Genomic DNA, 25,460 nt, shown 5'->3' on the forward strand with positions numbered 1-25,460 from the left:
CACACCGCACCCCCAAGCCACAAAGTGTAGTCCCCACAGTTAGTCTTTTCCTTTGCGTGCTGAAGATATGTGGTGCTAACAGGCGTCTAGAGCGAGTGGAAGTGGGACCAGGACATCTCGCTGCAAACCCAGCTACCAACTTGTGCAGTTTCTTACACCGCAACAGGGGAGCTGACACACACACACACACACACACACACCTCCTTGAGCTCACAAGTGTTGTCCAGTCCCCTACTCAACTCCTCTAAGGAGCAGAGGCAACTGCTGTGCCCAAGGAGGACATCAGCTGTGCCGTCATGGCCGATGAGGAGCCATGCTCTTAGGGCGCAGATATTGGAGAACACCCACAGGGAAGGGAGCCAGGCCAAGCCCTGCCACAAGCAGTGAGAGGCCCAGTCCTACAAGGATGCACAGTTTCAAGGGTGTCTCCCTTCCCTGCCACCACAGGACGCAGCCCCCACCGCAAGAACAAGTGGCACAGCAGCACCTTGGCCTCCCGGCTCTGCAGCCAGCTGTTGAAGAGCACGTCATAGGCGCTGAAGATCTCGTTGGAGAAGGTGTCCTTCCTCACAGTCGGGTCAGGGGCTTTGTCCAGGTTGGCCAGGTACTCCTGAATGCTCTCGCTGAAGTGCTGCAGGGCTGCAAGGCAGAGGCGCATGCAGTCAGTTCCACATACACGGGCTGAGTGCTAGGAGCTAACAGGAGGCCTTCAGGGGAGTGAAAGGAACCACTCTACCGAGAAACGCTGGAGTCTCCTGGTACGGAGGCTGCTCTCATCACGAGGCTTGTGGGTTTTTCCTAGCCCCAACAGTCCCTCTGGGAGGTGGGCAGATGACACGTTTCCAAGATACTTTTACCTGGTCCCTTCCACCCATGTTTAAGAGCAACCTTGCTATCTTGGTGTTGGTAACTCCAGAGACTGCGCTAGCTCAGAATTAGGGAGGTCCGTAAATACAGTGTAGCTCTTGCCCTAGCAAGCTTGGCATCCCTCTCGGCTTCTAGCTGGGGAACAGAGGCAATCATCCAGGATGTTCCCCATATAACAGGGCCCAGGGAGACCCAAGAGGTGGGAGGAAGACGGAGGAGACTCTGAACTAAGTGATGCTGTGGACTAGCTCGACAGGAGAAAGTCACCTCTGTGCTCAACTGACTGTGTATGTGGCTGCAACGGGTGCAGTCATGCGTTTTCTTCCTTTAAGCTGCATCATCCATGTCTGCACAGGCTTTGACCCTGGCTAGCTAGTTTGGTCCTTGGCTAGCAAGTGTTGCCATTTTAAGCCCCATCTTCCTATCTTTAAGGTGGGGAAAGCCCCAAGCAGGAATGACTTGTGAGCAGAGGTACATCTAAGGCCCAGGGACATCCCCAGCAGCACGCTTCAGGACTTATCCCTTAGTTCTAAGTGTCCAAGATGCTCCACAGCGGCATCTTTCCCCAGGCACCAGGCTGCAGCTAGGACTTCTGTCACAGCCAGTTCAAGTCTGTTCCAGTTACCTAACAGATCAAGAGGAGATGGAGGTCTCCGTTTCCTGAATTTGCTATGGAAACGAAGGACAACTTCAGTCCCAGCTCGGAGTACAGCACAGGGTCTCAGGGAATCAGATAATGAGGGTGTGAAGAGACTTCAGGAGGTCACATTTAGTCCAACCCCCTGCTCACAGCAGGACCAGTCCCAACTACATCATCCCAGCCATGGCTTTGTCTAGCCGGGTCTTAAAACCCCGCAAGGACGGAGCTTCCACCACCTCTCTGGGGAGCCCGTTCCAGGGTTTTACTACCCTCCTAGTGAGAAAGTTTTTCCTAATATCTAACCTAAACTACGCTTGCTGCAACTTGAGACCTTTGCTCCTTGTTCTGTTGAGGCTCCCAGCTAGGGGCTTTATCCAAGACAAGTTTCAAAAGTCTGACGGATTGCTCAGCATGAGCCAGGCCACACTTGAAAAGGAGCTGAAGGTAAAACGGCTGTCTGCCTGGTGGGCAAAGATTCAGCATGCACCGTACGGGCCCTCTGCAGACAGCCCAGGCCAGGCTGGCACTGCCTCTGCTCTCAGCCCCGGAGAGGGGAGCTCAGGCAAGCATCACCCCTTTCCTCCCATGCACTCGTTTTACACCCCCCAGCAGTGGTGGGAGATGAGCTAGCAGTGTCAAGTGTAGTCAGTCGCAACTTAACCCCACAGCCAGCCCGGGGGGGGGGGGGGAAGGAAGTGGGTGTCGAGAGCTGGATAAACCAACCTCTTCAACCAGGCACAGCAGATTTAAAAAGAAATCCACTTGTATGGGTAAAAGGAACATTCAAGGGCCAGATGCCTCCTTACAGAAAACTTCTTCCAGCCATTTGAGCCTGTGCTGTGTAGCACTGGACACTCAGCTGGCTCCTTACAGTACGACCCAGCTAGAAACCTGCCTGCTTCCAGGTCTCAGCCTGCCCCATAACCGGTCTCTTTCCAACCTTGTGAAGCTGGAAGCAATTTCTGAAGATGCCAAGTTGGGATGACCACTGGGCTGACTCGAGTGCAGCTGCAGCATTTGCTTTCCAAGGAAATTCAAATAAGTATTTTAAAGACTCAAGTTTACTCTTGGGGGTGGGGAAGAAACTATTTTGAATCCAGGTGTAGCACCTGGAGTGAGACCTGCTGAGCAGCTGTGGTCCTTGGGGCAGAATTCACCAGATTTGACACGGTGGCATTCACATTTTTAAGCCAAAACAATTTTTGGCAGAGACAGAGGCCTTCTCCCCACCTGAGCATCCAGGGGAGATGAAGGGTATTAGACTGGATTAGCAGACCTGCCTATAGGATCAGAGAAAAGAAAATCCCTTCCAAGTCTAATGAGATCTATTCTACCCCCTGCTCAAGGTAGAATAATCCTCAACTAACCTCTCCAGCCAGTGTCTGTGTCTAGCTAACCTGCTTGTAGAAATCTCTGTGGATAGAGATGCCACCACTCCTCCAGTCCAGTGTTTGGCCAGCCTCAAAGTGAGAAAGTTCTTCATCTCCAGCCTAAATGTCCCTTGCTCCAACCTAAACTGAATCCATTACTCCTAGTCCCATCAGAATCACAGACAGCCGTGGGGCTGGCAGGGACTTCAGGAGGTCACATCTAGTCCACCCCCCTGCTCCAAGCAGGACCAGCCTCAGCTACATCATCTCAGCCAAGGCTTTGTCTACCCAGGTCTTCAAAAACCTCCAAGGATGGGGGGTCCACCACCTCTCTGGGTAACCTGTTCCAGTGCTTTACTATGCTCCTGGTGAGAAAGGCCAGAAGCAGCACTGCCCTTGATTTGCAGGAGACACATCTATTAACACAAGCCAGGATGTGACTGGCCTTTATTTTTCTCCTTGAGCCAAAAGAGCAGACTCTTCAGTCATTCAGCTTATGGGCCAGTGACCCTCCAAGGACTGCAACCCAAATATGGTGGAGAGGCTCATGGGCTAGCAGGTACCCTCAAGAGCAATGCCGCCTAGAGTTTGGTACTCCCGGTAAGGTCCCGCATGGCTGCAAGGTTGAGAGGGGTTTCCACTCTAACAGCAATCCAAAAATAAAGTCCTCGATGGCAAAGCAGATGGATGAAGAAAGGATACTTCACAATGGCTGCAGAGGCAGACGAAAGCTGCAGCAAAATAAACACATCTGGTCATCTCAGCTTTCCTTGTCAGACTAAGGCTCCTTTCCCATGAAGTTGTGTGTGGTTGCAGATGTACAGCAGCATCCCCACATCACAGCAACACGTGCAGGCATCTTCTTCAATAGCAAGTCCTACAGCCACAGGTGAGCGGTGTCAGGGGCAAGTGTTAGCGATCACTGGAAACCCCTAGCCAAAGACCTACGCAGAGGCGATGACAGTACGATGGGCGTTTTGGACACGGAACCGAGACACGTACGCGGCTCAGAAGCTGCAATCATGGCTGAGCGGGCTATTTAGGATCCAGAGGGAAAGGCTAGAAATGGTACCCTAAACTGGCCTCATTTCACCTGGCTGGAAAAGCCACATCCACAGGGAATCACTATCTACTCCCTCCTGGAAATATCTGTCAGATCTTCGATGGAAGATGCAGATCTCTGCAGGTGGCCGAGGAAGCTGATCAGACTCGCTGATGACCTCCCTACTTACTGGACGATCGTTATCCTCATGTCAAGAGACTGCCAGCAGTAATGGCCGCTGCAACCCTCCCACCCAGGTACTTCTCTGCCATACTGCAGCCTGGCCATCATTTCCCAGACTGTATTTGGGCCTGCAACTACTCTGCCCCAAGTGCAAGACTTCACACTTCTCCTTGTTGAATCTTGTCCAATTCATTTTGGACTATTCCTCTGGTTTATCCAGGTCAGTCTGGATGCTCGTCCTAACCTCCAGAGTATCTGCAGCTCTGCCCAACCTTGCACACTTAGCAAATTTGCAGATAACTCCACCAATCCCATTGTCCATTCATTAATGAAGATGTTAAACAATGCTGGACCCAGGAGAGACCCTTGAAGAGCTCCAGGTACTAACTCCTAACTAGATACTGAGCCACTGAGGACTTCCCATTGAGCACAATGATCCAGCCAGTTATGCATCCACTTTACAGTATTTCCACAGACTCTTAGACAACGAGGGCTGGAAGGGAGCTCGGGAGATCACAACTAGTCCAACCCCCTGCTCCAAGCAGGACCAGCTCCAGCTACATCATCCCAGTCAAGGCTTTGTCTACCTGCGTTTTCAAATCCTCCAAGGATGGAGATCCCACCACCTCTCTGGGGAGCCTGTCCCAGTGCTTTACTACCCTCCTTGTGAGAATGTTTTTCCTAATATCCAACCTCAACTTCCCTTGCTGTAACTTGAGCCCATTGTTCCTTGTCCTGTCATCTGCCCCCACTGAGAACAGCCCAGCTCCATCCTCTTTGCAGCCCCCCTGGGGGGAGGTGAAGGCTGCTGTTCAATCCCCCTCGGTCTTCTCTTCTCCAGACTAAATCAACCTAGTTCCCCCAGTCTCTCCTCACCAGTCCTGTCCCCCAGCCCACAACCATTTCTGTTTCCCCTCCGCTGGAATCTCTCCAACATGTCCACATCCTTTCTGTAGTGAGGGCCACAGCTGGACACAGGACTCCAGATGTCACCTCCCCAGGGCTGAATAGAGTGGAAGAATCATTGCCCTCGATCTGCTGGCAGCGCTCCTACCAATGCAGTCCAGAATGCTGTTGGCCTTCTTGGCACCAAGGACACACTGCTGGCTCCTGTTTAGCTTCTTGTCCCCTGCCCCCCCCAGGTCCTTTTCTGCAGAGCTGCTGCCCAGCTCGTCCCCCCCAGCCTGCACCGGTGCATGGGATTGTTTCCTCCTCAGTGCAGGATGTTGCACTTGTCATTATTCACCTTCATCTAGTCTTTATTTCCACAGCTTGCTAATGAGAATGTAATGGAGTACAGTCCCATCCACAGCTTTCCCTCCAATCCACAGGGCCTTTTACCTCTTCATGGAGGGCAATCAGGTTGATCAGACACCACTTGATCTCGATGAAGCCATGCTGGCTGTTCCCGATCACCTTGCTCTCCTCTAGGCACTTCAAGGTTTTTCTCCACTTCTCTGTAGAAAGTTATGTTTTCAGTTGCTTAACATTTTTAATTAGGAGGGGAAGCTCTGACATTTTGATGCAGCTGGCGTCTGTCTCGAGATGAGCCTGTTTTAAGCCAAAACAGTTTAGCTGTGGGGCCCTTGCAGGACGCGTTGGGAAACTTGGTCGTCACACCAGACAGCACAGCTAACCTGATGGTGTTTAACACCGAAAAATGCAAGGTTCTCCACCTTGGGAGGAAAAACCTGCAGCACCCTTATAGGCTCAGCAGTGCTACGTTGGTTAGCACTACAGAAGAAAAAGACTTGGGGGTCATCATTGACCACAAGATGAACATGAGCCTGCAATGCGATGCTGTGGCTAGTAAAGCGACCAAAATGCTGGCTTGCATCCATAGATGCTTCTCGAGCAAATCCCGGGACGTCATTCTCCCCTTGTACTCGGCCTTGGTGAGGCTGCAGCTGGAGTACTGCGTCCAGTTTTGGGCTCCACAATTCAAAAAGGATGTGGAGAAGCTTGAGAGAGTCCAGAGGAGAGCCACGCGCATGATCAGAGGTCAGGAAAACAGACCTTACGATGACAGGCTGAGAGCCATGGGACTCTTTAGCCTGGAAAAGCGTAGGCTCAGGGGTGATCTGATGGCCACCTATAAGTTTATCAGGGGTGACCACCAGGATCTGGGGAAACGTCTGTTCACCAGAGCGCCCCAAGGGATGACGAGGTCGAACGGTCACAAACTCCTGCAAGACCATTTCAGGCTGGACATAAGGAAGAATTTCTTTCTTGTCCGAGCCCCCAAGGTCTGGAGCAGTCTGCCAGCAGAGGTGGTTCAAGCACCTACATTGAACACCTTCAAGAGTAGATTGGATGCTTATCTTGCTGGGATCCTATGACCCCAGCTGACTTCCTGTCCCTTGGGCAGGGGGCTGGACTCGATCTCCCGAGGTCCCTTCCAGCCCTAATGTCTATGAAATCTACGTTTAACGATTTCTTTGCCTCCGTCTTCCTAAGTAGGGACCAGGACAGTCACCTCCCTGCTGGGCGCCCCTCGGGCCCCAGGGGAGGCACACCTGAGCCACGGGTTAGCGAGGATTTAGTTAGGGAGCTTCTGGAGGGGTTGGACATATTCAAGTCAGCCGGCCCGGATGATCTCCACCCTAGAGTCCTAAAGGAACTGGCCGAGGTCATTGCAAGTCCCCTGGCACGGCTGTACGAGCACTCGTGGTGCTCTGGAGAGGTACCGGAGGACTGGAAGAGGGCCAATGTGGTCCCCATCTTCAAAAAAGGGAGGAGGGAGGACCCAGGAAACTATAGGCCGGTTAGTCTTACTTCGATCCTAGGCAAGCTGTTTGAGAAAATTATGCTGGCACACATCCAGGAGGGGCCAGCAGGAGACTGCATGCTTAGGGGCAACCAACACGGGTTCATCAGTGGCAGGTCCTGTCAGACCAACCTGGTGGCCTTCTACGATCAGATCACCAGATCATTAGACACAGGGGTAGCAGTGGATATAGTCTTCCTGGACTTCCAGAAGGCTTTTGACACTGTCTCTCACCCCGTTCTCATTAAGAAACTGGGGGGCTGTGGTGTAGACACCCACACAGTCAGATGTGTCGCCAACTGACTGGAGGGCCGCACCCGGAGGGTGGTAGTGGATGGGTCCTTCTCAACCTGGAAGGACGCGGGCAGTGGGGGTCCAGAGGGCTCGGTCCTCGGGCCCGCACTGTTCAACATCTTCATCAGTGATTTGGACGAGGGGGTAAAAAGCACACTGTTCAAATTTGCTGATGACACTAGGATGTGGGGGGACGTGGGCACGCTGGAAGGATGCAACAGGCTACAATCAGACCTAGACAGGTTACAAGGGTGGGCGGATAAGAATAGGTTGGGTTTCAACACAGATAAGTGCAAGGTGATGCACCTCGGGAGGAACAACCGGCACCATACCTACAGGTTGGGGAACTCCCCTCTTGTCAGCATGGAGGCGGAAAAGGATCTGGGGATCATCATGGACTCCAAGATGAACATGGGCCGGCAGTGTGGGGACGCGGTCAGGAAAGCCGACCGCACCTTGTCCTGAATCCACAGATGCATCTCGAGCAGGTCCGGGGAGGTGATCCTCCCCCTCTGTGCAGCTGGAGTACTGCGTCCAGTTCTGGGCGCCGCACTTCAGGAGGGATGTGGACAGCATGGAGAGGGTCCAGAGGAGGGCCGCTCATATGATCAGGGGGCAGCAGGGCAGGCCCTACGAGGAGAGGCGACGGGACCTGAACCTGTTCAGCCTCCACAAGAGAAGGCTGAGGGGGATCTAGTGGCCTGTTATATACTAGTCAGGGGGGATCAGCAGGCACTGGGGGAGTCACTGTTCCCCCGAGCACCACCAGGAGTGACCAGGAATAATGGTCACAAGCTGGCAGAGGGTAGATTTAGGTTAGATATCAGGAGGTGCAACTTCACGGTCAGGGCGGCTAGGGTCTGGAACCAGCTTCCAAGAGAAGTGGTGCAGGCTCCTGCCCTGGGGGTGTTTAAGAGGAGGTTAGATGCACATCTTGCTGGGGTCGTTTGACCCCAGTAATCTTTCCTGCCATGGCAGGGGGTCGGACTGGATGATCTGCTCAGGTCCCTTCCGACCCTAGAAACTATGAAACGTGGCTAGAAAGAAAAAGTGATTTCTCCCTTTTAAAATAAAGCCTGCAGCCCTTGGAGACCTGCCCAAGCTTTGTGCGGGAACCTGAAGTTGAGCAGGATGAGGCATCAGGCAAGGTCAGGAAGCTAAGCTCTTGGTCTTTGGACAGTCTCCTCCTTCAGATGATTCATAGATCTGAGTTCAGCAGCTAAACCATGGAGGATCCTGACTCAAAGTAGATGCTAACCCCTCGCCTCTGCCGGAGCTGCCCAGACTGCAGATGTCCCAGGCCAGGGCCTTGGGGTGAGGGGTACTTTCCCTTGGAACTGCTGCTTGAGGCCAGAGTGGGACTGGGCACTGGACCAGAGGGCGACCGGCCAACCCCTGCTGTAAGCGCAGGACGTTCCACCCTCGCCACCGCTCAGCATAGGAGAGGAAGGAACTGGCGACCGTGGGGGAAGAGAATAGGCTTGCAATAAATTGAGGTGGTTTCTAATGCTTAGGGGACCATGGCTCCGAAGGGGCAGTAGGAACTGGGCCCCTTGCTTATGATGGTGCTTTTTGCTTAAAAGGGATTGTGACCTGGTGCCTGTAACAGCAGGAAGGTCCGACCCAGGAGGTCGCCTTCAGTCCTGCATCCATAGGGCTACACTAGGACACTGAGGGGAAGAGATGTGGGAGCTAAAGGGGCTGGGCATGGAGGACAGCAGCTGCAACGCACCCGGTTGACAAGCAGTATTCAATATTGTGTTCAAGCACTGAACTCCATATGAAAACAGGCCTCCAACGGCACACAAACTGAGCCCCGCTCCGAACGCCAGATTATACCATGTTTTCATGGGCTCCCCGTCATCGATTTTATAATCAGGCAGTTCAAAGCAGCCCTGCTGCATGTGGCCAACATTAATCCATGCTAATGGCAGTGCAAGGTCAAGAGTGCCTGGTAGTTCAGGCAGACAATAGGACAGCCGAGACCCAATGTCCCCAGCACAGAACTCTGCTAAATGCAGCACTTCCCGGGTTCAAAGCCCTGCTCCACCACAGTTACAGCTACAAGTGCTCCCCCCCTTCAGCATAAGGCTTCAGGGCTATGTGCTGGGTGGCCAAAAGTGGGAACACACACGGCAATAACCTTGGGAAGTCTGGGGCAGTGCACAGGCCCCATTCTGCAGGGGCCTACACAAGACTAGACCTTTTGTTCTTCTCCTGAAGTCTCCTGCCTCATTTGCCACCCACCTGCCACTTCTGCAAGAAGTGAGGTAGAGGCTGTCACTCCAGAACCCCTTAACCGTCCAGCCCAGACAGCTCCACAGAGCAGCTCCATCCTGCCCAGGCACACAGCTCAGCCCCACAGCATGACAGACATGAGGCCCTTGATCCAGATCAGCAGTCCCACCCAAACCTTGGGGCAGTCACATAGACACTGGTCCAGCCACCTCCATATCCCAAGACAGGAATGTGGGACTGTCTTAGTACCAGCTCACTGACCACTCACAGGTAACTTTGGACCTCTCGCAGCTCATGGGCAGTATGGCACAAGTGCTTTGCCATGCTCAGCTATGGGCCACCTGCATCATCACCTCAGCTCCTTTCTGATGGCTCGGTGGTTGCGACTGGCAAGGCAACTCCTTCCTCTGCACCGACTATTCCACAACAGCGAGGCGCAGTGAAGTGGATACCTAAGGGAATCCCTTCCCTTCCTAACTAGCTTTACTCAAGGCATGCTCCCTGCATGAACAGCTTCGGGGCTCCCAGAGCAGAAGTGCTGGTCCACTGGACTGTGTTAAATTGAAAGCGATGATGATGCTGTAACATCTGCTCCAAGGCAAAGGAGTCTCTTGGGTGCCTGGTTAACCTGGCAAGCAGAGTCTGTTTGCAAGAGAACGAGCCACGGCTGAGCTTAGGTCACAGAAACTCACCTCCTGCAGCGCAGGGAGATGCTGGAGGTCCCCACTGAGCCCACTTACGATGGATGCACAGCTCTGAGTTACTACTTCACAGGCCGTGTGCTCAGATGGCAGCAAGGGGCATGGCATGAGCAGGCTGCCGGCACAGCAGGGCACGGAGATGCAGAGAAGCTGTGTCTGGCTATGCTTTTGAAGAGGCACCATGTGCTCCCCTAGTCTCCTCTGCCCACAGCTGGCTGAGGAAATGAAGCCATAAGCTCAGACATTAAAATGAGACTGGTAGTATCATGTCCAGGTTCCTGAGACTAACCACCTCCAGCTGGACTTCAACCTGCAAGGAGACAACACTGCAGCCTTGTAAGGCCTGCCTGGGCCAGGTTGAGTACAAACACTGGCTCTAGGACAGTTCTGTTTGTCCCATGGTAGAAGAGAAGGCCGGACAGATGGCCAGCTCCTCATGGAGTCCAGGGGGACCCAGCATAGATGGATGACACCATCTACCCCAGGGGCTGCATGCTTGAAACTGCTAAGCCCCAGCCTGGGCTTTTATCCAGAGCCAAAATCAACACCCCTGCCATCTGCTGCCCTCTCTAATGCAGCCCTTACACTTCACATGGAGGTTACTTAGGAGGAAGGTGAACACTCCCCCATACAGTTACATACAATCTATTCACAGGCAAGCGTTTTGCAAAAAACCCAGAACACTTAGTTTACCACCTCACTTAACCAGCAGGATGCTACACACAAGAGAGCTCTAGAGCTCGAGCCCAAGGCACTACTTTAAGAGAACTATAAAGCTACAGCTCATGTCTTCCAAAGTGCCTGGATCATTTTGGCATGCAACAGAAAAAACGCTGAGAAGAGTCAGTGCAGGGGTTTGTTCGGATTGCAAACAGGCAGCTGCTTACTGCCACTGAAGGACAGCAGACATCAGGGTTAGTAGCCTATTGCTAGAAATGGCTTGAGGGAGACGAAGGTGCAACCGTGTACTGCAGGAGCTTTCTACTCCGGTGGGTATACACTAATGCCAGACCACCCTGCCAGTGTAGTCTCACATGCTCCCCCTCCAGCCCCAGCCAACAGTGCTCTTGTGAGCCCCTAGAAACCCCCACCTGTTTGTCTGTGGATGCTGTGACATGGCAGTGACAGCTGTTTCCTCCCAGCACCAGCTGGCTAGCAGCCTAACTGCTGGGTGGGTCAGCTGGGAACGAGAAGCTTTGGGAATCTGCACTGGAAAACCAAAGTAGCAGATAGAGCCAGAATGCCAACATCAGTTGGAGGGGGCATCCCTGGCTCAGTCAGCACTCCAGTGCCCGGGGAAGCCTGTGCTCAGAGCACAAAGGCACTCAGCCCAGCAGGCAAATGCTGCATGCATCCACTGCCAGCAACCTCAATATCCCATCCCAGTCCCCAGAGCTAGCCAGCTATGTGGTCTGCAACAGGTCAGCTCCCAGACAGCCTCCAAACCCTTCAGGCTGCTGAGCCCAGGCCAAAGCCAAAGCCAGTCTAGTCACAGCAGGGGGAAAAGGTGGTGTATTGCCCAGCTCACACTTTGCACGTGGTCAGTCAAGCCTTACCATAGCAGAACACAGACTTCATGTGGTCCTGTTTGGCCATCCCCAGCATCGGCAGCATGGTCCCAAGGATGGAGTTCAAGAAAGGCACCATCCCAAATACTAGTAGGAAAGAAGAAAAGAGAGTCGCAACTGGCTGGTGTGACCCCAGGCAGTGTCTGATCATGGGGAGGGAGACTGTATAAGAATCCACATGCAAAGCAGACTAGACAACAGCTGCATAAGGTCCTTCAGTCAGTCCAACTTGAGCACCTGACATTTCAAATCACAAACCATGAATACAACTGCAAACGGTTCTGAACGAGAGCAGCAGGGATACCAGCTCGGGCAGCTCAGGACTACAGCTGGTCATCACAACCTGGAGCAGCCAAGTACGAGGGTAGTATTAGCACTTACCAACCCTCCATCTACCACCTTGCCCCTTATTCCCCACCCAACTCCCCAAACCCAGCCAACACCTCACCAGCTAAACCCTACTAGCTGCTAAGCAGCCCATAAGCTAGCAAGTGTTTGGGTTGTTGGACTCTATAGGCCCGGGCTCTGTTGCCCATGATCCTACCTAGCCTCTCTACCAGCAGCCCTGCCCAGAAGATACTGTTTTTAAGAACATCACAACCTCAGCCTTTAAAAGCATGGCTGAGAGGACTCCAGGAGGCCTGGAGGACACCAACCCCTTACTGTGCAAAGTAGGGCTGCCCATAACCATTCAGGATTGAGCTGACATGGGGGCAAGGAGAGTTGTCCCAGTGGCAGTGTTCCTCATCAGCCATGCAATTAAGAGACTGGATCTGATCAAGCTGCTTATACTAGCTGGGAGTGCACACCGATAGAAGAGCTGCCTGAGTGCCATTCAGTGAGAGCTCTGTCCACACCAGAGGTTGAGATGGGACAAGGAGAGGTGGTCGGCAGCAGTCACGTCTAGTTTCAGCACAGAGCGACTCCCAGACATGATGGGAACAACACGCTGGGGGCTCAGCAGGTTGTGTCTTTGCAACAAGGGAGTCCTCAAGTTTGCAGATAGGGAGCTTAGGCAGGGTTAGGGCTCCTGACCAGCGGTGTGGCAAGTCAGCCACAGCAGCAGCTTGGGTCTCATCTTAGGGATGCTGAACAGCTGACTGAGCATCCAGCTTCGAGCAACAACTGGGGAGCGCCCCCCGACTCACACAAGGCCTTAGAGCAGCACAAGCTGGGCTCAGATGGTACCAGGGCCAAAAGGCAGTAGCAGACACTGCATCAGCTCACCTCCATGCACAAGCTCACAAAACACCTCAACACCTCTGGCAGTGGGTCTGTCATTCTGCAGTGACCTTGGACTTGGCTGCCAGCTCTAACAGCTTCCCCTGCCCCAAGCCAGCACAAAAGGACAGGATGAGTTCTGGAAAGCCACACCTCTGCCAGGGACTTGAGGCTTTGTCTCACCACCCATGTGGAGGGGAGGAACAGCAAGCAAGCAGTGCACACCAGTGCCACCCCCACCACCTGCATTTTAGCACACAACCTCTTCCTAGCATGGCTACTCCAGACATAGTCTCTGCAAAGCCCAGCGAAGTGAAGTCCGAGGGCTCCGCAGCCATGCCAAGCATGGTCACCTGTGCAGAGCCTGCTACACCATGGAAGTGGCCGGGTTTGTGCCTAGCCCGTTCCAGCTGGAGCACTCCAAACCACCCTGTGCAGGAGGTCTTGCCTTGGCTTTACTCCCAGCGCAGAAAGTCTGCACAGTTTATTGAAGGGGGGGGGGGCGGGTAGAAGAGTGGAGGAGCAGGTAATTACCATTAGACACAGAGAGGTTTGCGAACGTCTGCACGATGAAGTAGTGCGGCAGGATCCCGGGCTGGAATTTGGTCAGCACTTCCTCCATCACTTTGTTGATGAAGCGCTGCCCCACTGCAACGAGGACATTGCTTGCTGCCTCCTGCCACTCATGGATTATTTCCTAAGGCAAACAAACCAGGTACAAATTACCCAAAACAGCCGCATGTGAGCACCCCAATAAAAACGCTTCTACTCACTGGGGACTAGAGCACTAGCACAGCACTTGCCCACAGCAGCTGGCCAACCCTGGAAGCTGACAGGACAGACTATGCCTGTGGCTCTCGACCTTTTCAGACTCAAAGCCCCACTCAGAAAAGTCCAGCTTTTAGTTTTCCCTCAAGTTTCTGACTATGGAAGAGCAGAGCAATTCTTGTTGCAAAAACCTCAAAAGACCACAGTGAAGCAGAAGGGTTTTAACATTATGAATTCCTAACTGAAATCCCTGGTTTTTCCTTGTGAATCACGCTTGCATGCATAGTGTGGTGCCCCGAGCAGCCTCGAAAGAATCTCAAGGCACCCAGGCTAAGGGTCACTGGACTATGCACAGAGATGAGTAGGGGCAGAGTCGGTCCCCAGGTAGGTGTTCACCTTGTGTACATAACAGCGTGTGCAAATCCTGACAAGACTAGATGTTTAGACTTGCATGTCCAACTAGTGGGTTCCCCCTTTATCTGCAGTTTCCATCTCTCCTTCCTCCCTCCCCCCACCCCCACACACACTCCCCTGCCCTCTTATGTCACTTGATTAACCATGACTGTTAAGCAGATTAAAAAGGGAAACCCGCTGTCAGTTTTCATCTCCTCACCCTCCCACGCAGGGCACAACACACCTGCCACACCTGGGCTACCACGAACTCTTAGGCAGAGTGGAAAAGGGTGCAGGAAGAAGACTGGCCTGCCAAAAAGATGGTGGCAGTGATGCTCACTGCAAGGAGGAGACAAGGGGCAGCAGGACTCCCCCTGCCTGCAGGTCATAGGCCTGAGAGCATGCAGCACAGGAAGCCTTGCAGAGGGAGCCCATACGAGGCCCTAGCCAGCAGCATTTACCTTTGACTTGGTCATTTCATTAGATGCCAGGAAGATAACCACCTTGGCGGTGCTCTTGTCCAGATGGGCCATGTTATTCTTCACCACTGTTTCCATTGCCTTCAGGATGGTGATGCGGTGCGGGTAAGCCAGCTATGGGAAAAAGAACGCACAAGAGTCTGCGGGACCGAACAAAAGCCCTGGAAGGCTCAGCACCCCTTCCGGGGCTCAGTCTGCTAGGGCACCTGCAGGAAGGCAGTGGCATATCCCCTTTCTACCCAGTCTGCTGCATGACAAGGTGCTGGCTGTGGGAAGAGTGGAACGTGCCAGCTCTGGCTTGTCTTTGTTGCTGACCCTGGCTGTGCTTCACTGCCAGCAGCTGAGTCAGACAGCCACTCGCGAGGGGCTCTTGTAGGCTTCAGAGCCCAGCCATTTCTCCCCGTCACAGGGCCTGGGCCCTCCGCAATACTCCCAGCCCAGCGCTCACGTTCCCCCAGCCCAACCTGCACCTCTCAGCCAGCACTGTAGCTGCAGACTCTGTTCCACCTTACTGCCAGTGGCTCTGGGCAGGCGTGCAGAGGCCTACCTTGTCATGCTGCCGCAGGTATTCATCACAGCAGTTCAGGATCTCTGCAGGCTCGGCTTCTCCCAGATAGCACAGAGCGTTGTAGATCTGCTCCTGGACTGACAGATCCTTGTCGGTGGTGGCATCCATCAATGTCGTGGCAAGTCCTGAGAGGAAAGTCAGGCATACACGATCGTGGAACGTGATGGCTGGAAGGGACCTTCAGGAGGTCACATCTAGTCCAACCCCCTGCTCCAAGCAGAACCGCATCATCCCAGCCAGGGCTTTACCTTGCTGGGTCTTAAACACCTCCAGAGGATGGAGATGCCACCACCACTCTGGGGACCCTGTTCCAGTGCTTTACTACCCTTCAAGGGAGAAAGTTCTTCATAACATCTAACCCCAACTTGCTTGCTGCTTGTTGCTCCTTGTTCTGTCATCTGCTACCACCGACTACATACACACGCGCCTTCCAACCTAGGTGTCCAACAGCCCGTAGAATACAGGCACCGCTGCCCTCTGGAGAGAGGAGGCACTTGGTCTCCTAGTGCACCTGCCGCAAGCCAGGACTCCCACCCTGCCTTTGCTCCATCACCTCTTGGTCCTCAACTACTGCCCCTTTCCGACTTGCCTCAACCTCCAGGGAATCCTACCCTCAAGCCTTCCTTCACATGCTCATTCCAGGCTCCCTCACTCCCGCCAGGACCCGAAGAATGGTTTTGCCTGGGCACCTCAACCTTGGAAGCCCCTCTCCCCGGGGCCAAGGCCGTGCTTCCGCACCTGATGCAGTACCTACACACCCGATGCAGCTTCCAATGTTTGCAGTGATTCAGTTCGTTGCACCCAAATGTGATGTTACCATCAATGTCGCCTCAACAGGACCTTAGCCTTCATACTATCCTGCAGGTTGCAAGGTTTTACACTTTCCCTTTTGGCTCTACAACCAAAGACTGGGGTTGGAGAACATTTCCTATCCCCACTACCTAGAGACAAACACAAGCGCCAGGTGCCAACATGCCACAGGGCTGAGAAAAAGGCCTGGAGCAAAGCCCCGTGCTCCTTCTCTGGCCACATGCTCCCTGGGACCAGGGAGGGACACTCCCTAGGTCACCGCTGAGTGGCTGGCAGAAGCATTCTGCAGACGGACCCACAGCTCCGCTGTGGCAGTGGCTCCGGCTTCCGCTTCTGCCTTCTTGGCGAGTAAGGCTAGCAGGGCCCCGGGCGCTCTCGTCTGACCTCCTGCAGCAGCTCCCTGGAGCCTGGGCTTGACCATGCCGCTGTGGCTTAGAAGATTGAGGCACGTGCCTGGGCACATGCACAAGCTACTGCAGCGTAAGCAAGGAAGGGAGCTCCCACTTCAGCGGCCAAATCTAACTGCCTGCAGGCAGGGGGTCGAACCTGAAGATCTACAGGGTCCCTTCCAACCCTACTTCTATGATTCTATGAAGTGGATAGCAAGTTGCCACCCATTTCCCATGGGTAAGGGCATGCACACTGACACACCTTGCCCAGCTCACCTGGACTCACTCGTGTGAAGAACAGGTACAAGCTCTGCCATCCAGGAAGAAGCTGATGCCCTCGGAGCAGGAGATAAGCTGGGAGGACCAAGGCTACTGCCACCAGGAGGAAGCTAAGAGAGGTGCTTGGTGGCAACTCCCTTCCGCAGGAGATAGGAGGTATCTGCCACGCAGACCTGCTGGCTCAGAGGCCTCTACCCTGCCAGGAGCGGAGTCCTGGATGTTACGGAAGCGTTGCCTCAGACCACTACCCCAAGCTGCCCATCCAGGTGGGCACCAATAATACTGCCAGGGGAACCCCGGGCATATCAGAAGTGACTGCAGGATTCTGGGTGCAAGGGTGAAGGAGACAGGGGCCCAGACAGGAGACAGGTGCACCCTGGAAAGCAACATGTGGCTGCACAGGTCAGTGGTTCTCAGCCTTTTAAGACTCAAAGCCCCCCTAAACAATGCCAGGACTCAGTTTCTGACTACAAAAATAAAACATGGCGATTCTTCTGTTGTAAAGAACTTGCAATAGCCACAACGGGCCTGAATGCTTTTAAACACTCTGGAGTCCCATTTGAAACCTCTGGGTTCACCTTGCAAGTCATGCTTGCACATCTAGCAGAGCCAAAACTGCACCACCCCAGGGTGCTGCAACACTCTGTTTGAGAATTGTGAGCAGAGATGGTGTCATCAGCAAGGCTTTGGCTTCTTCAACCATTGAGTCAAGTTCCAAGAAGGACTGATGAGGTTCATCTGACAAGTGGGGAAGAGAGCCTTTCCAAATAAGCTCACTAAGCCAGCAAGCAGGGCATTCAGCTCAGTTCAATGGGGGATGGAAGAGGCAAATAAAGAGCCAGGTGAACTGCACAACAACCAAGTGAGAGGAGCCTTAATATTCTCAGAGAGAAATCAGGGCAATCTGCTGGATCTCCAAGATGTTTATACGTTAATGCAAGACAGGCGAGGAATATGCAGGAAGCCCTAATACAGTGCCAGCATTATGATACAAGTAGGATAAGGAAGACTTGCTGGGATAGCTGGCATGACAGATCCGATGGGTATAACTTACCCAGGAAGGACAAGCTGAGGGAAGAGCCAGGAGGCACTGTGGCTCTATGGAAGTGCTGCACGAAGTGGGACCAAGGCCTGTTGAAAGTGTCTGGGTCAAGGTAAAAAGGGCTGAACAAAATCCACAATGGCTGTCTGCTGGAGACTGCCAAAGCCAGGAGGAAGAAGTGGGCAAGGCTTTCTGCAAACTAACCCACATTCCCAAACTGCAGGATCTGGTGCTCACAGGGATTTCCATCTTCATGGCTTCTGCCAGACTGACTGAGTCTGGAGAAGAGAAGACCGAGGGGGGATTGAATAGCAGCCTTCACCTCCCTGCAGGGGGGCTGCAAAGAGGACAGAGCTGGACTGGTCTCAGTGGGGGAAGATGACAGGACAACGAGCAACGGGCTCAAGCTGCAGCAAGGGAAGTTGAGGTTGGATATTACGAAAAGCTCTCTCACGAGGACGGTGGTGAAACACTGGAGCAGGTTACACAGAGAGAGAGTGGAGTCTCCATCCTGGGAGGTGTTTAAGACCCAGGTAGACAAAACCTTGGCTAGGATGATGTAGCTGGGGCTGGTCCTACTTGGAGCAGGGGGCTGGACTAGATGTGACCTTCTGAGCTCCCTTCCAGCCCTCGTTGTCTATGATTCTACAGTTTAATGCCTTTTCTATTCCAGTTGTCAAGAATAAGGTGAGCTACCAGATGCTGAGCACAGCTGAGAGCAAGGACGGGGGAGCAGACAAGCAGCCTCGAGCAGCGGAGGAGGTTAGGGGTTACTTAGAGAAGCTGGAGGTTTCAGAGACAGATGGGCCAGAGGGGATGCATGCTAGATGGCTCAAGGACTTTGCCAAGGAAATCTCAGAGCCACTAGCTATTCTTTTTGACAGAGGGGCACTACATTTCCCCTCTTCCAGTCACCTGAGACCTTGCCCAACCTCTCACAAGCTAGTGGAAAGTTGTGTGTTATAAGTGAAGAGACTTAGGAGCAGGCCTTTCTGCCACTCCAGCCTTTTTGTTGTGCAAAACCACTCCGTGCACAATGCACAGAACAAGGAACAGGCTCAGCTCCCTGCCTGCTGCTACTTGGCTTTTACAAGGGAAAAGATTTTTCTGAGTCGTTCTGCCTTTCAGAAACAAGGTGCGTATCCTACTCTGGGGCCCACTGTATGCAAGGGAATACAGGACTTCAAAAATACGATACCAGTTGCAAGAACATAAAGTATGTGCATGTAGCTGTACGTATTGCACGCAACGCGAGGCAATATATTTGGGACAAAAGGCACGTGGGCAGGTATTTTGTGCCAATCAGCTGGTTACACCCTGCTTTGAGGGCCAAGGCCGTCTGTGAAAGCCTGCCTCTCGAGGCTGTTAATCAACTGCAATTTTCCTCTCCAGTCACTGGCTCCTCCAGCACAGGCATTCCCGCTAGGCTCTTTCCTACCCCCAGGCGTCTGAACCACAGATTTGTGCACAGATCCTGCGAGACCGATTTGCATTTTGCTACGTATCAGACGCTCTAGAATCCATTTCCAGAGCAAGGCAGCATGGGTCGAGTGAGAAGCCACGCACGCACCTGCATAAGCACCTAACTCGCTTTTGAGTGGCCAAGCGGTTTTTAAAACGGTCACGAGAAGACGCTTGCTGCAGCAGAGACCGACAGCTAAGCACTGCTTTTGGGGGTTTCTGAGACAGGCATGCACATCCTAGTAGCACAAAGACTTCAGCGTGTTTCCCTGGCTGAAATCGGAGCAGTCTGCATCTAACGCAGCACTGCCTCCTGCACGTACGGAGACTGCGTACGCCGCTTTCAGCCCTGCGCGCAAGCCGCCGCGCCGCACACCTGGGTACAGACGCTCGCCCCGGGGCCGGCAGAAGCCGTCTAGCCAGACCAGCAGCTTACAGAGCTCAGCGCAACTACGACGAGCCGGTTTCTGCCCCCAGAGCCACCTCTGGCATCGCTGCCCTGCCCTGCAGCACCCACAGGCCGGGCGGTCGGGGCAGGCGGCTCCACAAACCGGTCCCACCGCTCGCCCAGACCCGTGTCTCGGCATGCCGTACCAGCCCCACAACAAGCACCTCAGCGCCGGCTGAGACCGGCACCGGTCGGGTGGGTCGGGCTCCAGCATGCATCAGCAAACAACGTTATCTCCCCCAGCTCGAAGCCGATAAGAAAAAGGGAGCCAGCTTGCAGCTGCCTCGGCCGAGGCAAAAGGAGTCGAGAGACCCAGCATCTTTTCCGAGACCAGCTACATTTCTGCAGACGAAGCGGGCCCCAGGCACGGACAGGTCAGCGCTGGCAAACACCGGCTTTGCCAACAGCTCAGCCGGGCTAATACCCGAGAGTCACGTCTGCCCGAGGACCCGGACCCGGACCCGGACCCGGACCCGGACCCGCCGCGGCCGCCACCCTACGCCGGCAGCAAGGAGGGGCACTCACGCTTCACGCGGGGCTCCGCCATGCTCGGGGCTCCGGCGGGGACGGGCGGGCTCCGGCCGAGCGAGACGCCGGAGTTGAAGCCGTGCGGCTGGGGGGCGGGACCGTCAGCACCGCCCCCGCGGCTTTCACAAGAGGTCTCGAGAGCCGGGCGGGGTGGGGCGGGGCCCACGCGGGGCGGTGCAGGGCGCTGCGCCCTCCCGGACTGTCACGGGGGGCACGTGGGCCCCGCGCCCACCCGCCACAGCGTCCGCTTCCGGGTCAGCTCGACCCCGCCCCGCCCCCCTCACGAGACCTTGCGGCCGTTGGGCCGGGCCGCCTCCACTCATGCGCGTGCGCCTGACGGCCCCTCGGATTCCGGGAGGGGCGGGACTGGCCACGCCCACGCGGGAAGGCCACACCTCCGAGGGGGCGAGTCTAGCATCTGGGCGGGGCGCGTAAATTAGCATCCCCGCGCCTTGGTGATTACCATATATTTGCATCACCCCCGCCCCCCGAGCTGGGAGGGCAACGGGGCTCCCCCAAGCAGGCAACTGCATACATTACCATAGATTAGCATAGATTAGCATGCAGCTCCCGCCTCGCTTTGCATACATTTGCATTGGTGCCCCTTTAGGCCCCACCCACGACAGCCCCGCCCCGCGCTCCCAAGGTTGGAGACACGGCACCCCCATCGCTGCGCGGGCGGGGCCCGCACGAAATTAGCATATATTAGCGTATATTAGCATGGCTTTGCACCAACAATTAGCACACGTGTGCACTAGCCGGCCTTTAAGCTCCACCCACCCACAGCAGCAGCCCCTCCCCCACCCCTCTCCCAGCTGCGCTCCCCACCGCAGGAGACGTTTGCATCCAATTAACATATATTAGCATACCTTTGCACCACTAATTAGCATACATTTGCAATGGCAGGCCTTTAAGCTCACCCAACACAGCAGCTTCCCCCCCCCCCCCCCCAACCAGGACAACCCACATCCCTGAGGAGGGGCGGCCTTCCATATATTAGCGTCAATCTAATTAGCATAGAATTGCACACATATGGAGCATCTATTTGCATACATTTGCATTGGCATGCCTTTAGGCTCCCCACAGCTGAGACGGCGGGGAACGGGACACCCCACATCGGTGCAGGGGCCGACCACCTTCATTAGCATCAGAAACAGCATTGGCATCACAGGACCACAGCAATTAGCATTCATTTGCATATATTTGCATGAGATACCTTTAGGCTCTGTCTAGCAGGAGGGCACAAGGGTGCTGGCGGGAGAGCCTGGGGGTTGCAGCACCCTTCTGAGTGCCTGGCACCCCCGGTCGAGCATCACAGCACCCAGGCAATGCCAGACGGGGCAGGGGTGCTGGGTGCTGCACGCTGGCACGGCCGCCTGGTTTGCCATAAAATAAATCAATTCATTATTTATTATTTCATTATTATTAATTAGGAAAGCATCTCCTAATCGTCACCCGAGGCAGGTGAGGGTGGGAGAGCTGCAGACGCAGGACGGTGGCGCAGGCCCGGAGCCGAGCCCAGCACCCTGCGTCTCCCTGTCCAGGGGGTCCCGGGAACAACTGAGCACATTGCAAATTACAAACACGTGCTAATTACTGCTGCAAACACCCTCCTCTCCGGGGTGCTGTGCTACAGAGGGGGACAAGCCCCTGGGGCAGCAAGTCCATCCCGACGCACCAGCCGCAGCAGACGGATGGAGGGCACCAGGCTTCCCACGGCTGCACCCCCGATTTGGGCAGAGAGACGGACCAGCCTCGCCGTCGTGCCTTGGGGGAAACTGAGGCAACAGGATGAGCTGCGGATGACGCGCGCCAAAGGCGACGCCAGCTCCGCGCGCTCCCAGACTGGCACGGACGGGGGGTGCAATTGCTGCCCTGTGCGGGACACACCGCTCCGCAGGCCCGGGCACTGCCGGGTTCCAGAACGCAGCAGTGGAACGCGCCCGTCACTGTGGAGACTCCTCCGTCCCCACAGCAACAAGGGCCTGCGGCGCCCCGGGTCCCGCGCCTCGAGAGGAGCGCCTGCTGCCGCCCGCTCGCCCCGCCACGGACCTGATGTTCGGGCCTGGGCTCCGGTCCCAGTGGGCATCACGTTGTCCCCACGGCCGTCCCGGGCCCCCCGCCTGCTCCCCCTGCCTTTCCCTGTGCGGGCGCAGGCAGATGCGGCGCCATGAAGAGCTCGTCTAGGCACGAGGTGGACAGGAAGACGCTCCTGGAGCAGGCCCGGGAGAGCAAGGAGAATGGCTACCTGCTCTCTGCCAAGAAGATCGGCGCCGGCGCCTTCTCCAAGGTGTACCTGGCCCACGCGCTGCCCGACAAAGTCCGGCACAACTACAAGCTGGCTGCCGACCTGCGCGGCAAGCGGCACTCCATGGTGAGGGCAACGCGGCGGCAGGTCTGGCTGCGCGTTGGGCCCTGCCCTTTGGCAAGGACGTGGGCCTGTTGGAGAAGTTGGGGAGATGCCGGGTCTGGGGAAAAGCCCCTTCCCCAACCTGCCGCCCATGTCTCCCCTCAGGTTGCCATCAAGATCATCTCCACGGCCAAGGCGCCCCTCGAGTACGCCAGGAAGTTCCTCCCAAGGGAAATCTACTGCCTCAACGCCACCTACAAGCATGGGAACGTGGTGAGTCCCAGCCCTGCCGCCCTCCGCCCAAAGCATACCTGTGCCCCCAACCCCACCGCCGCCTGCCCCCATAGCTGCCCCAGCCACTGGGGTGCAGCAATGCTCAAGCAGGGCTCTGCGGTGCTTCGAAGGGTCCAGCAAGCACCACGATATCGGCGCTCCTTGGCATGCAAACACCCGCCCGGGCCTTGCACCACTGAGCCACGAGCTGCCTCCCAGAGACTGCAATGGTGTGAAGGGTAGAGCGAAGTGTGGCGTGGACCAGGGGGTTTAGACACCCAGCTCCCAAGGGCATGAAGCACGGAGATCAGGAGAGCCCAGCCTAGGGGGTCTAAGCCTGTGGGTTGCAGCAACAGGCAGCGCTGCAGAGTGAAAGCCTCAGCTGGCCCCGTGCAGGTTTGGGGGGTGCCGGGAGAGGCCAGGAGCTCCGAGGGAGTTGGGTCTGCGGGGGTCGGAGCAAGGGAAGCCCCCCCGCGGCGGGAGCTCTCCAACATGGCAGCTTCGGCAGATCCAGCTGTACGAGACGTACCGGAACAGCAAGCGCACCTACCTGGTGCTGGAGCTGGCGGCCCGCGGGGACCTCCTGGAGCACATCAACGCCACCTCGGACCTCCGGCAGCGCCCGGGCCTGGAGGAGGGGGAGGCCCGCCGGCTCTTCTGCCAGATCGTCAGTGCCGTCGCTCACTGCCATGGCGTCGGCGTCGTGCACAGGTGAGAGCGCCTGGAGCCCCAGGCAACCCAGGGGTCCGGCCCATCAGCCCCCCGTGCACGGGGTCCCCAGAGCGAGCTGGCTCTCACTTCTCTTGTGCATGCGTGTGTGTGTGAGCACACACCTGGGGGCCCGCGTGCATGGGAAGAGGGATCCCACAAGCCCGCTGCCCGTTTCCTGCAGAGACTTGAAGTGTGAGAACATCCTGCTGGACGAGCGCGGCTTCATCAAGCTGACAGGTGAGCACGGCTGGCATGGTCGGGGGCCGCTCCTCTCCCCTGCAAAGCCCATGGCTGGGTCACCCTCCCTTCCCAGCCAGACACGCGGGAGAAGAGCCTGGCGCGGAGGTGACTGATGCCAATGGGCGACAGCAGCTGCCTGGGAGGGCCCAGGGTGCCCGCGCAGCTCATCCCTGGCAGGGGGCAAAACTGTCCGTCTCTGTGGGTCCCCAGGCCAGCAAGAGCCAGTCCGACCAGCTTGGAGGGTGGCAAGGGCAGGGCTGGGGTCCACGTCCCCCCAACCTCCCTCAAGCCACGGGGACATTGCCCAGCACTTGGCCACTGCCTTGCAGATTTCGGGTTTGCCAGCCGCTGCTCCCTGAAGACCGGCCTGATGAGCACGTTCTGTGGGTCCGTGGCCTACACGGCCCCCGAGATCCTCATGAGCAAGAAGTACAACGGGGAGCTGGCCGACCTGTGGAGCCTGTGAGCGCCACGCCAGGGGACACTGCATCCGGGCTGCAGGGGGTGGGGGGCCACAGCCCCCCCCCGGGAAGGGGCCGGCAACAATCCCAGATCCGGGGGCGGGGGTCTGGCCTGGGGGTGCCACCTCTATTGGGAGTCACTAGGGCATCCGTGAACCCCCATGACGGCATCACCAGCCACCTCCAGGGGCTCACGAGTGCCACGGGCCTCAGCACCAGGGAGTTCACGGCATGCCCGCCGGCCCGAGGGCCATGACCAACTTGGCATCCCCGGGCAGCAGGGCAGGCAGCCGCAGCGCCCCCTGATCCCCCTGTCCCCCTGCCCCACAGCGGGGTGATCCTCTACGCCATGGTGACGGGCAAGCTGCCCTTCCGGGAGCGCCAGCCCCACAAGATGATCCACCTCGTCAAGCAGGGCATCTCCTTCCGCCAGGCCGTGTCCCCAGGTGAGCCCCGCCAAAGGACACCCAGCCCAGGCATGGTGCCCTCCGGCCGGCCTGACACCGCTCTGCTCCCCAGAGTGCCAGGACCTGATCCGGGGGCTGCTGCAGCTGAAGCCCGGGGCCCGGCTGGGCCTGCAGCAAGTGGCCGCACACTGCTGGATGCTGCCCGCTGCCTCGGCCATCTTCCACCCGGCGCCGAGCTCAGGCCCGGAGAGGACCCCCGTGCACGGTCTGCGTTGGGGGGCGCCCCACAGCAGCAAACGCCCTGTGGCCCTGGGGTGCAGCCCCAGAGCCAGGCCCCCACCCCGTAACCCTCTGCTCCCCTTGCAGGCGAGGGTGGAGGCCACCCCACCGTGCTGTCGGACCTGAAGCACGTGCCCCAACCCGCCCCGGGGCCCAGGAAGGGAGCCCAGGGCCTGCTGGCCCCGCGCACCCGCTCCACGCAGGATGCCGGCCCCAGCCTGGCGGAGATGGCCCCCAAGCGGCCACCCCCCGGCTGCCGCCGCCAGGCCGATCGCCCGCCGCGGCTGTCCCTGGCACGGCCCAGTCTGCTCTCCGCTTTCCGGCCTTTCTGCCAACTGCCCAACTTCCGCAAGCCCGGCTCGGCCGTGTTTGCCAGCGCCTACACAGGGGGCCGGCGGCCGAGCGCGGTGGGGGCTGGCGTGCCAAGTAGCGGCCCCTCCAAGCCAGCCGTGTCCCTCTACTCCCTGTCCCTGCTCCGGAAGCTGGCGCCAGACGCCAGCACCTGCCAGGAGAGCCCCGAGCCCTGCGCCGCCCGCGCCGGGACCTGCCTCGCGGACACAAACAAGCTGCCACGGACAGGACCCAGCAAGAACCATTAAATGTTCCCCAGAGCAGAGCGCTCTCTCCCCTGCGCACTGCTGCAGGGCCCCCTGCTCCAGGGCCAGCTCCTACCCTGCGGCATG

At 56.6% G+C, this 25,460-nt stretch overlaps 2 protein-coding genes across 4 annotated transcripts in view; one reads left to right on the forward strand and one right to left on the reverse strand.

Annotated features, from left to right (window-relative positions):
- MROH1 (maestro heat like repeat family member 1) overlaps positions 1–20,776 on the reverse strand; it is an 83,356-nt gene extending 62,580 nt beyond the window's left edge. For 2 of the 3 annotated variants that reach the window (XM_090040882.1, XM_090040881.1), the window contains exons 1-6: positions 20,054–20,312; positions 15,079–15,224; positions 14,514–14,645; positions 13,426–13,588; positions 11,659–11,757; positions 488–639 (exon numbers count right to left, since the gene is read on the reverse strand). In XM_090040882.1, the coding sequence (XP_089897008.1) occupies positions 488–639; positions 11,659–11,757; positions 13,426–13,588; positions 14,514–14,645; positions 15,079–15,224; positions 20,054–20,075 (714 nt within the window). In that variant the 5' untranslated portion in view covers positions 20,076–20,312. Of the gene's footprint in view, positions 1–487; positions 640–11,658; positions 11,758–13,425; positions 13,589–14,513; positions 14,646–15,078; positions 15,225–20,053 lie in introns of all 3 variants that reach the window. The other variant, XM_090040883.1, reaches the window with a different exon arrangement.
- A 1,450-nt stretch (positions 20,777–22,226) lies between these two features.
- Positions 22,227–25,376, forward strand: LOC149869766 (testis-specific serine/threonine-protein kinase 5-like). The gene is made up of 8 exons (XM_090040899.1): positions 22,227–22,430; positions 22,572–22,679; positions 23,188–23,390; positions 23,572–23,627; positions 23,960–24,092; positions 24,422–24,537; positions 24,611–24,763; positions 24,865–25,376. The coding sequence occupies exons 1-8, from the start codon at positions 22,227–22,229 to the stop codon at positions 25,374–25,376; spliced, it is 1,485 nt and encodes a 494-aa protein (XP_089897025.1).
- Positions 25,377–25,460: the final 84 nt, after the last annotated feature.

This window comes from Crocodylus siamensis, chromosome 3 (genome assembly GCF_052110815.1).
Source record: "Crocodylus siamensis isolate JL-2025a chromosome 3, ASM5211081v1, whole genome shotgun sequence".
Lineage (NCBI taxonomy): Eukaryota > Metazoa > Chordata > Crocodylia > Crocodylidae > Crocodylus > Crocodylus siamensis.